We start from the raw sequence: 16,872 nt of genomic DNA on the forward strand, positions 1-16,872 counted from the left end.
AACATTTGCTTAATCAAATGCATTTATTTCCATACCAGTACCATCAGAAAACCTAATAAACAGAATTGACGATTCAAGGACTTTTTCCCCTCACATAAAATCCATATATGTCAAGATAATATTATTTCCATTCTTTGCTTTGTAGTTAGAATATGTTCATCATTAGAATCTATTTTCTCCAAGCTTTATAGGCCCATTTCAATTGCACCGAGGCATTTAGTCAAGTTTGCTACTGCCATCTTCTCTTCAGATAGATCCTCTACCAGCACAAAATATCCTACAATATTTGTCAATATAACATACACACAAAATATCCTATAATGTAATTCCCTTACAATGTCCTGCATTCAGAATATCGAGCAAAATTGTGCAGATATCGCACACCATCTTGCGCAAATCGGACTAATTCGAAAAAGGTGTTATCTCACACAGAAAAGGGATGGTTCGTCGAATTTTTATTTTTTTATTACGTGAGTCTAAAACTCAGACTTCAAAAGTTACTTTTAATTCCCAAATGTAAATATCTATGAAGATGACAGTTCTTTCTATAGCAACAATTTGATTCATTTTTACCTTTGCTTGTGGTTTATTTCTTAAAATAATTGGCAAATTATAGTTTTATTTATTATATTTTATTTGATTCCTGGATTTTGTATTTGCAACACGTTTTAAAATGTGAACTATTCGAAACGAGAGAAAAAAATAAGAAAACTTTCAACTTCCCATTTGCATAAGTTGGAATACTTCTTGTACTTTAATAATCGTTATTCTCCATGTTGATTGCAAGTAAATATAAACTAGAAAAAACCCAACAACAAACGAATAAATGTTTACATTTGTAGAATTTTCATAAATTTCATTATTAATTTTCAGACAATAAAATACCCACTACTGCGAAGAAATGTGCTTAATCGAGACAAACCATATGTGCCTACACAATCTGGTGTTATCTAGTTTTGCAAATGATAATGGCATTCTTCAAAGTACGCAACTTATAATCGAAAACAAGGCCCATTCATTTCAAACGAAGGCTCTCAATTAATAACGATCTCTTAGAACAACTCAATAAACAGAGCCGCAGAAACATAACTTCCCTTTCAATTGTTTCTCACAAATACAAAGTTTTGTCACGCGCTTCGTTCGACAACCATAATTATTATCCCGCGTCACAAAGAAAGGAGGGGGGAGGGAGAGACTGCAACCGAAAAAGTGGGCTGGCAGAACTTGGATGAGAACACACTTTGTCAACAACAGCGTAAAACATTTCCTTTCAAAAGAAAAGAACCCCTGGAAGAATAAAGGACAAAGATAAAAGAGGATGCGAGTGAGAGAGAGAGCGACGAGAAAAAGAAGAGAGATAAAAAAAATCGTTAAGAGAATGAACGGGAGGGGGGTCATTGATTAGGCTTGCAGTGTTTGGGCTGTAAAGGCTTGCTCGACCAGATAACTACCATTCCTTTCCCCTCTCTTCTGATGAAACAACAAGCGAAGAAGCGAAGCTGTTTTTGCGGCTACCAGATTGTTCACTCACCATTAATCTCTGTCTAGAACTTCCAGCTTCTAATGATTGCCGCGCCTTTTCTTACCGCCTTTTATTTTTTTCTCTCTCTCTTTCATCCACCCCCTCACCCACGTCCTCCTTCCCAACATCCCCCAGTTTTCTTTCACTCCATATCTCTTCTCAGGGAAGAAAAGAAAAAGAAGATCCATGAAAAATTCATTAGCATCGCCATAGCTTCGACCCCTGTACTGCGTTTGTTGCACAACGCGAGGTCTCATTTGCATATTTACACCTCTTCCCCCTCCCTCTTTCTCGTTGATTTTCTTTTGCTGAGGATACCTTCTCCGATCCAATTTTTTTCTTCCTTTGTGTGCGCTTTTTTTTCCCTCTTTCGCTGCAGCCTTCCTTCCCTCCTCCATCCTTTCCCACTCCGGTTCTAACGGTAGCACTTATCGGATTCGCTTTAGCTAATGAGTCGCCGGCTTCGATTCCCGATGAGCAGCGAATCAGATTCCTCGTGAAGCAACAAACGCTGATTTATTGTCGGTGGTAGCTGCAAAGGACTACATGAATTCGACAGATGAAAGATGGGATTCCTATACATTGTCGTACGGGAGAAAATTGCAATAAATTTGTTGTTCAAAAAAGAAATGCAATCGAGGTATTTGAGAATATCAAACTGGAGCTAAAGTTTCAAACACTCGCAGGTTATTCACTCAGACAATTTTTATATCAATGGTCAAGATTTTCGATCCCCTCTTCGGCATAATCACTGTGAATATTCAGGCATTTGTTATACCAATGGACAAGATTTTCGATCCTCTCTTTGGCATAAAAATTATGAAGATTCAGACAATTTTTATATCAATGGTCAAGATTTTTGATCCCCTCTTCGGCATAATCACTGTGAAGATTCAGGCATTTGTTATACCAATGGACAAGATTTTCGATTCCTTTTTCGATATAATCGTTGTGCAGATTAGGCATTTGGTACATCAATGGTCAAGATTTTTTATCCCCTCTTTGGCATAATCATTGTGAAGATGCAAGCATTTGTTATACCAATGGCCAAGATTTCCGATTCCCTCTTCAACATAATCGTTGTGAAGATTTAAGCATTTGTTACATCAATAAGATTTTCCATCCCCTCTTCGAAGAACGTTGCCGGAAGTGACGTGAGATAGTCCTTAAAGCTCTAAAAGTTCCATGAGTCTCCGTTTATGAAAAGAAAATAGTGAAAGAATATGGTTTAAAAAAAAAAAAACCCTACAATCCTTGTTTTAAGACAAAAAAAAAAAAAAAAAAAAAACCTATTTTATTTATTTAGCTTGATCAGCTCTTCAGTACCTACTGGCACACAGACGGATAAGTACATAGATATAATTCCCAAAAATGGTTTCTGCCCCCCCCCCCAATTCACACTCAAAGTTTTAAAACGAGAAGATTAATCTAAATCTGAAAGTCAAATTTTATGACGATTGTAATAATCTGAATACTTTGTATATGAAAAAGTTAAAATCTTGAAAAACACGAATATTTACTTACTTTTCGTTATGAAACAGAATATTATATTCGCATTTCTGTTAACCACTTGCTTGTCGAAAGATGCATATCAAAATGTTTTCGTCACAAAATCGCTAATGATGCATTACATGCGTTAATATGCTATTGCCACAAAAGTAAGAATGATACTTTCGACTCGTCGACAGAGATCGTTAGTCGGAACACAGTTTACAAAAGCGCAGTGTTAGATCGAAAATTAATCCCTTTAGAAGATATAAATTTTTTACCAATTTCTATATATTCACACATAACTGCAAATTTCTATGTCACCACAAATGTTAAGTATTTTTATATGTACAATAACACATCTATAATTACAATAAATCGCTTTAATACACATCTTGTGGCAAAAAAAAGCCATTCATACAATTTTCCCCCCTCACATGTGTTCAAAAAATAATTCTGTTTCAGTGGGAAATAAAATAAAAATTTCTTTCTCTTTATTTGAATTATTTATTTCATTCAATTAAATACTATATAATTTCAAATCCAACGACCTACTGTGATATTACATAAAATTCACAAAATACAATGTCATATATCCACTCACCCTGTCAGGTATATTGTCCGCAGATCCCCAGCTTTTCATGCGAGTAATGGCCCTTCCACTGGCAGACAGCACGGACGGCTTCTTGACTTTGCTGTTGAGGGAACCCATTCGCATGAGACTCGGCTCTTTTTCACCTTTTGCAACTGGCAAAAAGAAAAATTTAATTGAAATGAAAATTGATGAACAAAGTAGCAAACGCCAAACTAACTAAAATGTTCATGTTCACTGGAATTAAATTAATTCATGAATTGAAATTAAAAGTGCATTAAATAAATACAACATTTTTTTTTTTTTAGTCCTATTCATGCTTCTTCTCCCAATTTTAAAAAAAGAAAGAAAATATGTTGATATGATATAAATATATATCACGAATGCCACAGAAAATTTAACTATTTTTATTTTATATATTCCTTTTTACAAAACGCATACAGTACACTCCCGATTATCCGCGGAATTGGGTGGCGCGGCCGCCGCGGATAACAAAAATCGCGGATAATCCGAAAAAAGCTAAAAACGGGTATAGCAAAAGTGAAAACAGTCATTCCAACTTTGAAAAATCGTTTTATGTACATTAAAACGTAAAATAAACAGCAGGAAATGTTTAACTAACGCTTAATATTTTAGTATATCACTCAAAACTAACCTAAAATGCATTTTGTTAATGAAAATAGAAAAGTGCTTTGTACTTAGGAGAGGTGTCAAGGATACACAGAAAAATTAACACATATGTACTAGTTTAATACTATAATGTATTATGTAATTACAAAAGCATAACTGTAAAACTACACCTTTTTGAAGAAATCAGTCATTTGTGTTTGCTTCTTGCTTTGGAAGCATTTTCTCTTTGCTTGAAAGCAAAAACAAACACTTAGTGCGGCAGGCGCGGATAATCGGGAGTCTACTATATTTACAAATTTCTAATATTCCTTTGTGAGAAAATAAATCAAGGAAAATACATACCTAATATAACTTCTCACAATCAAATAAAATGAAATTTCGATATTGATCCTAAAAACTTACAACCATATAACTAAAAAATCCTTAGACAAAGAAATGTTACACAAAATTATGCTCAACTTACCAACTGGTTTCCCAAAGAGGAGAACAGGATAAGATAATGTAGGAAATAAGCTCAAAAAACCTAAAAAAGATGCATTAGCTTACGTATATAAAAAATTCCAATTTTTACATTTGCAACATAACAGTATAAATACGAAAATTTCCTTTTGAGGCATATATCAGACTGGTTATATAAAGGGATTTAACCCAGATTTGCATGGTGAGGTTACGGTTTCGACATCAGATTCCACCGAGTTAAATCCACTGTAAGTGAAATGCCCACCCGCAAATGTGGCGTCGAAGTTCGGCGTGATGTGCTAACTCAGGTGCTGTTCTCGTCATCTGACCAGGGTTCGAAATTATGAGATTCGTTTCTTAAGGTTCAATGATAAATTATATAAATCTTCAGGAAGTTTAATTTTAAAATATATTTTAATTATTTTTGTCATTAGTTAGATAATTGCATACAAAAAAAAAAGAGAAAGGAAAAAAAAAAAAAAAAGAACACAAATAAATAAATAATAATTTTCGAAGAACAAAATAAAATCAATAGGTATATGAAGCGTATTATGAAAATTTATTTTAAATCTGAAAAATATTTTTATTGTTCTTTTCAGAATTTATCCAGATTTAATATAACAACGGGAAAAAAAATTCAGTCGGTACACAAAATTTATATCGTTGGTTTTTAAAATTTTATTGCAAATTAAAACTATTCACAATAATTCGTAAATTATAATAGGATTGCGTTTTTTATAAACGTAAGATAGCATACAGTAGTAACATTTGTTAATTTTCAATTTTTGTATTGGAATGTTTTTGCTTTTTATAATACTCAATCTTATTTGACAATGGAAATTATTTTCTCGCATATTCAATTCATAATATTATGCAATTTAAGAGACTCGAAAACAACTGGGCAAAATTTTGTAGTTTCACGACGATTTCACAGGATCGAAACACATGTGTAGATATATTCAAAACATCGATTAGTTTTTAAAATATAATATTTATACTATTTAGCTTATCTAGATATGCTAAATATCAAGAATATCTTAAATTCGTATGAGAATCTATCAGAGGTCATTAACCTATTGGTTAGTTTGATGACACAATTAGTTTCTTTTGTCCATACAAGAAGGATAAGGCTGAAGGTTATTAGTTTATCTTTACGGTTTCCACAATAAATCGCAAAAAAAAAAAAAAAAAAGTAAATAGTCGCCAACCAACTTGACATCGTTTATGTAATGAAACATGGAGATCTTGGACATAGACGAGACGTTGAATTTTTAATTTCGTTTTATTCTCTTCTGAGTGGCAAGCATGATTATTTATAAGAAGGCGCAGCGCGGCACAAAAGGGAAAAAAGGGAAGAAACAAATGATCACGAGCCTTATATAACATAGGATTTCCGGCCATGCGCCGATGGAATACATGTTTTGATCTCTGATAAGGGCAAATAAAGTATCATTTTCATTTGATACGTAGCACAGATGGCGCCTTAGTTTTACAGAGGAATTAATTAAACCGAAAGTGGAATTGGATCACGAAATAAGAGAATGTTTTTAGAATGAAGTTACTATGGGCTAAATTAAGATAAAATCTTGGAAATTAATTAAATTGAAGTTACAATTAAAATATCATTATATATATATATAGTAGAATCCCACCATGGGGCACCTCATATATAAGGTTGGGAAATTTCCGGTAAGATGGTTGGTTCTCGCCACTCGGGTGGGTACAGAAATAGTGTGTGGTTGGCTACTCCCTACCGAAGACGGGCTCTCTCTCAAGGGAAGGGTTATAAAACCATAATCGGTGATGGTCCTTAGGGCTCAATCTCAGTTCTCTCCAATGCTGTAGCGGCGGTCCGGCCATTCAGAATTATCTGCTGAAATTCGTCAAGTAAACCCAAGAGTCGTAAAAATAAACAATTATCGGTAAGTGGTATCGAAATATTTTATATACATTTTAGTAGTTAAATGGAGTTTCCAATTTAGATTTCGAAATCCTACTCACCGTAATCCACAACTCATTTAATAAATTATAACATTTCAAAGGAGTTAATAACGGAACATGTGAAATCGTTGATTTCTCTATTGGTGATAAAAGCGTAGTCAGCAGAAATTTTCGACATATCTTAAGATATCTAGTTCCGAATAAGTAAAGAATGAGTGCCGTTGAGCTACAATACATTTAATAGTGGTGATATCTTCTATGAAGATTGATTCAACTCAAATAAAAGGTTAGAATTGCTATTTCCTCAAATTCAGTATTGCCAATATTTGATACAACTCATTCTATTCTCTTTCCGTGTCTTAGGACAATACAGCAAGAAATCATAGCGGAGAATAATCTCCGAATAAAACATAAAGCACGACAAAGAAAAGATCAGAATTAAAAGAAAAAGCAGAATTGAACCAAAATTGAGCAACTTCAAAGCTTTGTCGTTATGCAGAGCCACAAGCAGGGTCGTGCTGACGGAATGGTGAGATTGGTTCCAGCAAAAGTACAGAGTTGGGACGCAAACAGTGAAAAATTTCAAAAGATGATCAGTTATGCAAATAATAAAGAATTCAAGAATAAACCTTATAGTTGGTTAAAAATTATGGATAAATTAAAAATCTTTTCAAAAATATGTATTGCTTTTAATTGCAGAGCTGGATGGAAAAATAAATGCATCATTGCCGAGTGTCATTTAATTTGTTGTGCGCATTATTTTTCATTAATATAGTTCATTAAAGTACGTAAAAAAATTACTACAACGTAGTTTGTCGATAGAGTAAAAATCACAAAGGGGATGGAATACTGACAAAAATGTAGCACGTAAGGAGGAGGCCGCAGTTTCGGCAGTTCTGCCAGGGGAGCAGGATCATCTTGAAATAATTCTAGCCACAAGAAATTTTAAACAGATCCAAACTTTAAAACAAACTCTTGATGTCTCTCAAAATATATTTTTCTATATGACTTTTTGCTATATTCACCATACTGCTATAAAACGTTCGCTGCAAAATGCTACAAGAGGAGTGATACCCAGAAAAAAAATATTGCATACTTTAGAAAAAGCAATGGAAATAATTAAAACAAATAAATAGCATCACTCTGTATTAAAAGAGGGAACATTTGTTCAAAATAAAATTACTGATATATGGAAAAACTTTGGAGGAATGGACCAATACAAATGTATTCATAAGAATCACAGAAACACAATTCCTATTCTAGTTGCTTCTTCCCATAATTTTGATTATTGTTATGGAAATTTCAATTAATCATTCAGTTGTTTCAGTTAGAAACACATTCAGACTTTTAAATGTAACACGTAATTTTTATCTTTGTTTTAAAATAGCGAAATTCCGTAAATGATGCCTACCTGACAAAAAAAAATCTAATAAGCAACAATGCCAGTCCCTTGACTTTGCTGTACTAGAGCACTAGACAAACAGCACATATTAACAAGATTTCTGAATATATTGAGTCCATCTAAGGGGAAGAAATAATCTAAACAATATTGAAATAGCTGGTAATCAGTAAAAAGAAAAATATGCTATCTGCAATCAGCTACAAAAATTTAAATAATTCTGTAAACTGATCGAAGTATGTTCAATTAAAACTGAATTTCATATTAGAGATGTCTTCACTACAGGAAATCCAGTGAATGTATTTAAATCCAGAAAGATGTAATAACATATCTTTGTTTAGACATCATATTTCTGATATTTTAGGTGACAAAAAGATATAAAACGGCAATGGTCATAACATTTAAGTCGCAGGGTCATCAAAACTTTGTCATTGCATGCAGTCAAGGGAGGTTTAAGACATGCACAAAACCTTGATACAGAATCCTTATTCTACTCAAAACACTATCCAATGGTTCATGCCTTTTCCTGACAATGTATATCAGAAGACAATTGTTCATCGCAAAGCACAACAGAAAAGAGATGTCCAGTAAAAAAAAAAAAAAAAAAAAAAAAAAAAAAAAACCTATTTTACAAAAGAAAAGGAAGGTATCAGAAAAATAAATGTTATCACTCCCATCTCAAGAGAGGGAGTGAACACTTTTTCAAAACAAAACCGTTGATGTATCGGAAAACTTACGAGGAAAGGGCCAACACTGATCCATCCAGAATCTCGAACACGACTGCTATTCCAACGACTCATTCAGACGAAGATCCGCAAAAGATGAACCCGAAAACAAGGAACGATTTATCAATAAGACAGTGTCAGACAATCCCTTTCTTTCTTGTTTTTTATAGTTATTATTTTTGCAGACTTTTTGGAAAGAACAAGGGATTGAACAGGGGACGCGACACCGGACGCCCAAGGGACGGTCGTTATGAAAGGCTGGAAAAAAGGGCAGCGGGCGCCCAGGGACGACTTCGCACATTAGGGCTGCAAAATTCACGAGGACACCTACTGGAGAGTGACAAAAAATAAGAGAGGGGGGAGCTTAGTGGGAAATGAAACGGGTGGCGAGAGGAAAGTAACAGTCACTTTGAAACTTGTGAAGACAGGAAATAAAACACAGACGCGCGATTCAAATCGCTAGGGAGAATCAGAGTGTGATAGGGAGGGCTGGAATAAATTCTCTTCCAGCAACCGCCCCATTTTGATATTTCATTCTTCTTGTTCTATTTTCTTTCAGATTCATTCTTTGTAATGCTGGGTTTTAGACGTCCTCACAGGTTATAAGAAATTAAAAAAGAACAAGGGGAAAAACTACGACAAAAGTTACAAAGATGAAACTAACTACAAAAATATTTAACTAAACAGCATTTATTTTAAATTAAATCACCATAATAAATGTGAAGCATTTATCTCAGAAACCAGAAATCAGTCCACAATTCAGTAATGAGAATTAAAAAAGACATTGATAAAAATGACATTGTCATTACAGATACTGTATCAATTTGGAAGATATTTCAAGGCAGATTTATGCTTAGAAGATCTGTGCAAACAAACAAATGTGCCAGATACATTTTATAAAATGTATCTGATAATAAACTGAAGAAGATACGAGAGTTTTCTTTTGAATAAGAGAACATTAATAGTTAGTTCTCAGATCTTTGACATTTAAACGCGAATTCAACTTATTCTTTTTTTCCCAAAATTTTCAACATAATTGCTTGTATTCTTTTATGAAATATATCCTTACGAGTTCTGAAACACAATTTCATAAATAATTGAAAGTAAAATATTTTCGGTATCAAAGCAAAAACATGGTTTTTTTTTTTTTTTTTTTTTTTTCATTGGATTCTTTGGTTCTTCACTTTTTTATTTTTAATTTGTACTAAAAACTCAAGAGAACGTTTTGCAAAAATCATTTTTTGAAATCATTTGAATATTTTATGGTTTTGTATATGTGAAAGTAATGAGTCATGAGTAAGTGATAGAGCTTATAAGTGATTAAGGTTAAGGCTTTGTACAAGCGAGTCAGAGAATTTCTAGCCAGCAGTACCGTTAAAGAAAATAGAAAAGAAAAAAAAATTAAATGTCATAAATGAAAACTTTATATTAAATACGCATCTATTTAAATAAAGTAAGAAATTATTAATACAATTGTAATTGATTTTCTTTCAATATAATTATGGCATTTACATAATAATTCGACAAAAAAAGAATAAATTTATCAATTCAAAACAAAATAGATATCTCCATATTAAAGTTGGGAAAAACGAGCTTTTAGAAAAATTGCCATTGTACAGTATGCATTCATATTTCAGGTGTTTCACTTACTTTATTGCATGTTATATTTTTTTCAAGAAAATAATAACAACAATAAATCATAAGAATAAAATGTTAAGCCATGCAGCTGTACAACCAGAAATTGAGTCACTGTACATCATTTGTACGTTAACTATCCTTTACCAAGTGAAAACAAATTCTTCAAACTTAACTAATTGTCTCGTTTCGTAACTTCGAAATGCGAGATGTTATCACCTAAAATAACTAAAGAGAACCAAACCTCTTAAATCGAAAATCTCCACTCAAAAGAATCCAAACAATAGTTAAGTCACCTACTTTTCCAAGCCATAATTAGGAAGAATACAATACCACCTTCCAGTTCCAACAAAATCCTCCCCTCTATCTCCCAAAAGCAAAGAATTCGAATTCAACAATCCACCTTCTAGGTACAAAAAAAAAAAAAAAAAAAAAACTATTCTATAGAAAATTGGAAACTTCCGAGGGGCAAACGTTATCTTCTGATTTTTTTTTTTCTGGCTGCCTTTGCCTTATAGAAGAAGATAGAAGGGAAAAAATAGCCTAGAATGATTAAACACGTAGTTAGATACCATTCCGAAATCCCGGAGCTAATCCATTACTGAAAGCCATGTCACGGAATTCGTAGTCCTGAGGATTCAAAGCTAAGAGGGTGGACGGGGAGAAAAGTCAGGAATAAAAAAGGGAAATGGAAGGGGAAAAAAGCCCAAGAGGTGGGAGGGGGCCTGCCTGCGCAGGTAGAATGAATAAATAAAAGACTCGATGTGGATGGGGTCTAAGAAAAGAAAACGGTCGTCTGTCTCAAATTCTCCATTCTCTAGCGAAGTGGATGAAATACTTGGGGATGGAAAAGCTCTCCCTTAGATCCAATTCACATGCAAACTACCACTCGGAGCAGCTGTCAGGTGGTTGATGGATGGTGCTCCTCTGGTTGGCCGACACTCTCCTTCTTTCTTCTTCTCCAAGGAGAACCATCAACTCTCCATGGATCTCTCACTCTCTCCTCCCCCGAAGTCTCTTTTCTGCCTTTTTCGGGTCCAAGCTTCTCTGTCGACCAACATTTAAGGACCTGTATAACACTGGATCAGGGTAGGAAGAATTGTTGAATGCCTTTTTTGGGGAAAAAAAGGGACCAGAAAGTCCCTTAGAAAAAGGAAAACTCAGTGAGCACACACGCATAGTAGGAGTTTTTTTTGAGGCAGAAATACTTTCGATGCAGACAACTTAGAATGACTAAAGATTTTATTGGAGAAATGGTGCTTCCTTTTCCTTTAAATGGAATGTATTCAGTTAAAAAATAAATAGAGAGAAAGTTTTCCGTTCTCTTTTAAAGAAACAGTGTTATTCTGTAAGTAGAATAAATTTAGTACTTTTGCACATGCATCATCACACAGGAAAGTGTGAAATATAGTAGGCAACCTAAATATACGCATCTCTATAACATGGAAAAGATAACTATTATCTTCATGGAACGAATCCTCACAGAATGGGTAAAATAATGAAAAATAGTTGTTACCAGAATTAAGTAAATCTGTTAAGTTGTCTGTTGAAAGTGTTTCGAGTTTTGTATCATTTAAATATTACTTACGCTGTTCAAAAAAATAAAATAATTCAATTTGAATAAATAGAAAAAAAATTAATCTACATAATTGCGATTACACTAGAATGATTCTTATATGATTCCCAAAAGTGGGAATTTCATATAAGGTGTAAAATATCTCTTGCATCTTTTGGTACATTATAGCATGCCAATTTTGATATGCTTTTTCTTCGGTACATCTTGGTCATTATCACAAAATAATGCCGAACTCTTTATATAGCCCTCTAATTTATTATTGCAATTATAGTCAATATTGACCAATTTTCAAGGACCTGATAAATCGCATGTAGATAAGAGAATTTATTCAATAGCTTTTTCTTCAGGAAACGAAAGTCCATTAGGAAAGACTAATTCACTATCTAAGATTTTTAAACTATGAACAATTAATGAATAATTAAAAATTTTACAGAATAAACTGTATTTTCTGTTTTCCTGAACGGAACCGATTTACTAATAATAATAATAAAAGTTCCTCACTTAAACTTTGTAACAGAGTTCCCCTTTTATAGAATAAATGAAATGTAGATTTTGTTTATTATATCATTACACACTGAAGTGTATATAACAATCTCATTTTCAAGCATGAATAACTATGTGATCAAATGTGAAGTTTACTCATCACTAAAATATCATACAAAATTCCCAACTTAGCTTCACCCCATTATAAGGTATTGCATTTAAAAATGAATCACATTTCCAAAGATATGAGTGAAAGGATAAGAATGCAACTAAAGATCTGATCATAAGTAGCTATTGTGAGGGCGCTGCGGATGATTAGAACCAGAAAACGAACTGAAGGGAAGATGGTGGAGAAGGAGGACGGCGGGAGAGACGGTGCCGAGAGAGGAGAGAGATGGATATTCGGAGTTCTATGATGTTCTCATGCTAAAGTTTGTAATAGTGTTCATATATGTTATGTTTCGTCCTACGTCAATTAAATGTTGTCAAAAAATTTAAATATGGTGTCATGCCAATTATTTTCGTTTACATTTATTTACTAAAAGGGCAGTCTTTGCCTTATTAATTTTTCTGATGAGAAATAAGAATTAAAAAAGCTCGGCAGCGCCGACAGCTATAATATGAAAATTTCTAAACATTAAAAATATTAGCTCCTTAATGCACTACAAGAGTTAAATTCTATATGATAAGGTTTTTTCCTCTAATTTCTAAATTAAATTGAAAAATAATTTTAATTAATTAATATTAAACTCTATTATATCAGTCATATAGATGGCTGAATATATGATTCAATTTGATAAAGCGAGTCAAACAAATTCAATGATTAAATTATTAAACGATTCAAAACAATTACTAAAGGAATCAAAAAATTCTCGAACTAAAAAAAAATCTTCTTTTTTTAAAAAATTTAATCATTAAATAGTTATAGTTACTGCGGATAAGTCTTGTTTTACAAGCAATATAAGCCAGTAAAATTTAAATTTAATTTATCGATTTATCATAGTTACAGACTGAGTATTGCATTTAAAAATTTTATTAAAAAGAAAAGAAATTCAGCAGAAATGAAATTAATATGATTAAAAGGATAATTTTTTGAGCATTAAGATAGTGAAGAGCCATTTTTGTTTTGGAAGGTATGGTTATCAATTTTCTTAGGCAAAGCATAGCGATTAGTCATCTAGTGACGTTCACGTCTATTTTCTCCTGGATTAAAGCTTTTGTTTGGCGTTTATTTCTTGATTTCGTTTATATCTTCTTTCTTCTAACTGAATAGGTTTTTTTTTTTTTTTTTTTTTTTTTTTGCAATATGACGGCCTCTTACCGTAGCATTTCTTGAAATATTTTTCAGCCCCATTAATTAGCGACGTTGAATAAGTTCAGCTGCTAAAACGTTCAAAGACGCAGGCTGAAATGTTCGTGTAATTGTTTGTTTATATTTGACTGCTGCCATTCAACAATAAGTAATAAGTGATTTCTGTGCCCGATACGTTAGCGTTTTATATATATATATATGAATCCCATTTTCAAATAAATTCCTGACTGAACTAACTTTTTCATTTATCACCAACCTGGAGTACATAAAACAAAAAGGTATTTTCATTGTTGAAGTAAAAAGGCAATTTTGTTTGATACATATGAATTCTACATTTTTTTACGAAAGAAATATTTTTATCAACCAGAGAAAATATTTTCATTGAAATATAATTGATATTTTTTTACATATTACTTTTAATAAATTGCAATTAACAATAATATATGTATTGAAAGCAATATTAAGTGAATAAGATCTATTAGATCAAGGTTTAATTCAATATGAAGAGGATTGCAGCAGTTCAAGCTTTTGAGCCATCATCAGATGGAGAACAGTCCAAGAGAAAACTCACAAAACACCAATAGAACCAGAATCAAAAGAATATTAAGTAAAAATCAGATTTGGAAAATATTTTTAATTGCACAAACAAAATCATCTAAAGAAATGCAAAATTAGAATTATATAATTTAAATACTAATTAAAAAAATAAACAGATGGGAAACACCAATTAATAACTGTCCCAATATGGGAATTTCACGTTACAATCATCGAAGCAAAATAAAAATATATCAAATAAAAATCAGATTTTAATTTTTTTTTAACTAAATAAATAATATTCTCCAAAGAAATGCAAAATTAGAATCATATGATTTAAAAAAATAAATACATTAACTTAGATTAAAAATGCTCTTAAAACTGATAAATGCAGAATTAAATTCTAACACATCTAGAAATCATTCGCCGACATTTAAGCAGAGAGAATTCACGAATCGAACTTTTACAGGTATCGGTTCATTAGAAATTTTAGGAATCTCTTCTTTTGTAGGCGTGAATTCATGTGGCACTTTAGAAATGTCTTTTTTCACTGGCATGGATTCATGCGAAAATGTAGAAACGTCTTTCTTTACAGGAAAAGATTCACGCGAAATTCTATAAATGCATTTCCTTTTAAAGCGAAAGGACTTCATTTGTCGGGCAGGAGCAATAGGAATTTCAATCTTACGTTCTGCTTGACTTTTTGGCAGGTAATGCAACGGTCGCTTGCCACTGTAGTCTCTTATACTTGAATCCGCACCTGTAAAATGAAAAAGGTGAATATTAAAACCTCCTAAATTATTTTAAGAAAAAGAATCAAAGACAAAAAAAAAAACCATCGCAGAGTTTAATAATTATGTGTTGTAAAAGCACAAAGTCAGAGATAGCTTTACGAAGCGCGGGGCCCATTTTAGAAATAATATTAATTAGATACTCTGGCTCCCAGTAAACAAGCATCATAGGATTCTCATACTCCACTTCTTGTCACATTTTCGAATTTAGATCAATCAATAAATGAATGTTAAAAAAACAATGCTGGTTTGAAAAGAAAAATAACGTAAACTGAAATTTTGGCACAGTTATTTTTATAAATTTAAAAAAGTGAGTGCAGACATTTTTATTTAATTAATAAGGTAAGCTGTCAGTTTAAGCTGTATTAATGGTTTAAATTCTTGGTGGTGAAATGGTGAATGGTTAATGGTGAAATTCTTGAGCATATTATAATGCTACCTAATTTACGAGTCTGGTCTATCCCATTTCAGTTATGCCTCCGAAATAAGTCAAAAATAGATAAACTGACCTGTCATGGCCACTTAAAATTTGGTCCAAATTGGGAGTAATTGCTCTAGTCAGAATCGAGACCAGCTCTGCACAAATCTATTGCGTTTATGCGAAATACAATAATGATCAAATATCACTTTTCAATTAATTATTATGTGCAAGTTCGATGCAAATTGTTTTGCGAAATTTTAGATTAGTTTTGGAATACATTTTTAAAAGCTACTAATTTTATGGATTTTTTTCATATTAGATATACAGTGTGTATTTATATTGAACCTTTAAAATTATCATCAAGTAAATTGAAGTTTAAATAATGGCATGTTTATTACAAACTTGAATATTAATTATTTATTTAACTGGTTACTAGGGATTGCAATACCGGTATACCGGGATACCGAATACCGGTATTTTGAGTCATTTGTACAATTTTGTAATACCGGTATTCACAAGTTTAAATGCCGGTTTTTCGGTATTTACTATAAATTTTTTAAATTGTCTCCACTATATGTTCAGGGATCGCCAACATAGCAAAATAGTATACGTTTTTGTTTTTATGTCTCCCTAACGGGGGAAATTAATTAACAAATTAATGGCTTAATTAATTGCTTAAATCTAAATTAGCGGAACATGGATTATCTCTGAAAGAAGAAATCGTATCCATAATGACTGATGGAGCAACAGTTATGAAAAAAAAAGTTGGAAAATTGATTGGTGCAAATCAGCAATTGCGCTATGCTCATGGAATTCAGTTAGGAATAATAGATGTATTATACCAAAAAATAAAGAACAGAAGAATCCAAATACTGTGGATATAGAAACTTCGGATTCCAACTTTGAAGAGAGTAAGAGTGAGAGTGATATTGACAATGAAGATAATAACAATACATACTAACTGAAAATAAAACAGAATATATGTTAATATTAGATTTTAAAACACGTTGGCACCGTTTACTCCTAACAGCATACATCACACTAGAAAGCACACATCACTATCTGAAGATTATATATTACATTGAAAAATCGCACAGAAGAAAGGCATATTGAAATAGAAAATGTATTATGGTATTTACATAATTATAATGATTTTAAAAATGAAGAAGAAGAAAAGAACCAATTCAAATCTGATTAAGTTTATAGTAAATTTTCTTAAAATTTTTTACTAACAAACCTATCCACATTCAAAAGAATTCTGTTCAGTTATCGAAGATTATGATGACACTAATGTCGATAATGAAAACGAATTGTCTCTTGAACAAAAATTAGAATTAGTGATAAATAAGAAAATTTCAACGAAC

The 16,872-nt window shown here is 32.2% G+C and overlaps 1 protein-coding gene across 1 annotated transcript in view; it reads right to left on the reverse strand.

Annotated features, from left to right (window-relative positions):
- Window positions 1-16,872, reverse strand: part of LOC129960733 (ankyrin repeat domain-containing protein SOWAHB-like) — a 132,409-nt gene that overhangs the window by 9,616 nt on the left and 105,921 nt on the right. Inside the window, exons 9-11 of the mRNA XM_056074342.1 lie at window positions 14,985-15,056; window positions 4,696-4,755; window positions 3,615-3,757 (exon numbers count right to left, since the gene is read on the reverse strand). Coding sequence (XP_055930317.1) covers window positions 3,615-3,757; window positions 4,696-4,755; window positions 14,985-15,056 — 275 coding nt within the window. The remainder of the gene's footprint in view (window positions 1-3,614; window positions 3,758-4,695; window positions 4,756-14,984; window positions 15,057-16,872) is intronic.

Source organism: Argiope bruennichi, chromosome 2 (genome assembly GCF_947563725.1).
Source record: "Argiope bruennichi chromosome 2, qqArgBrue1.1, whole genome shotgun sequence".
Lineage (NCBI taxonomy): Eukaryota > Metazoa > Arthropoda > Arachnida > Araneae > Araneidae > Argiope > Argiope bruennichi.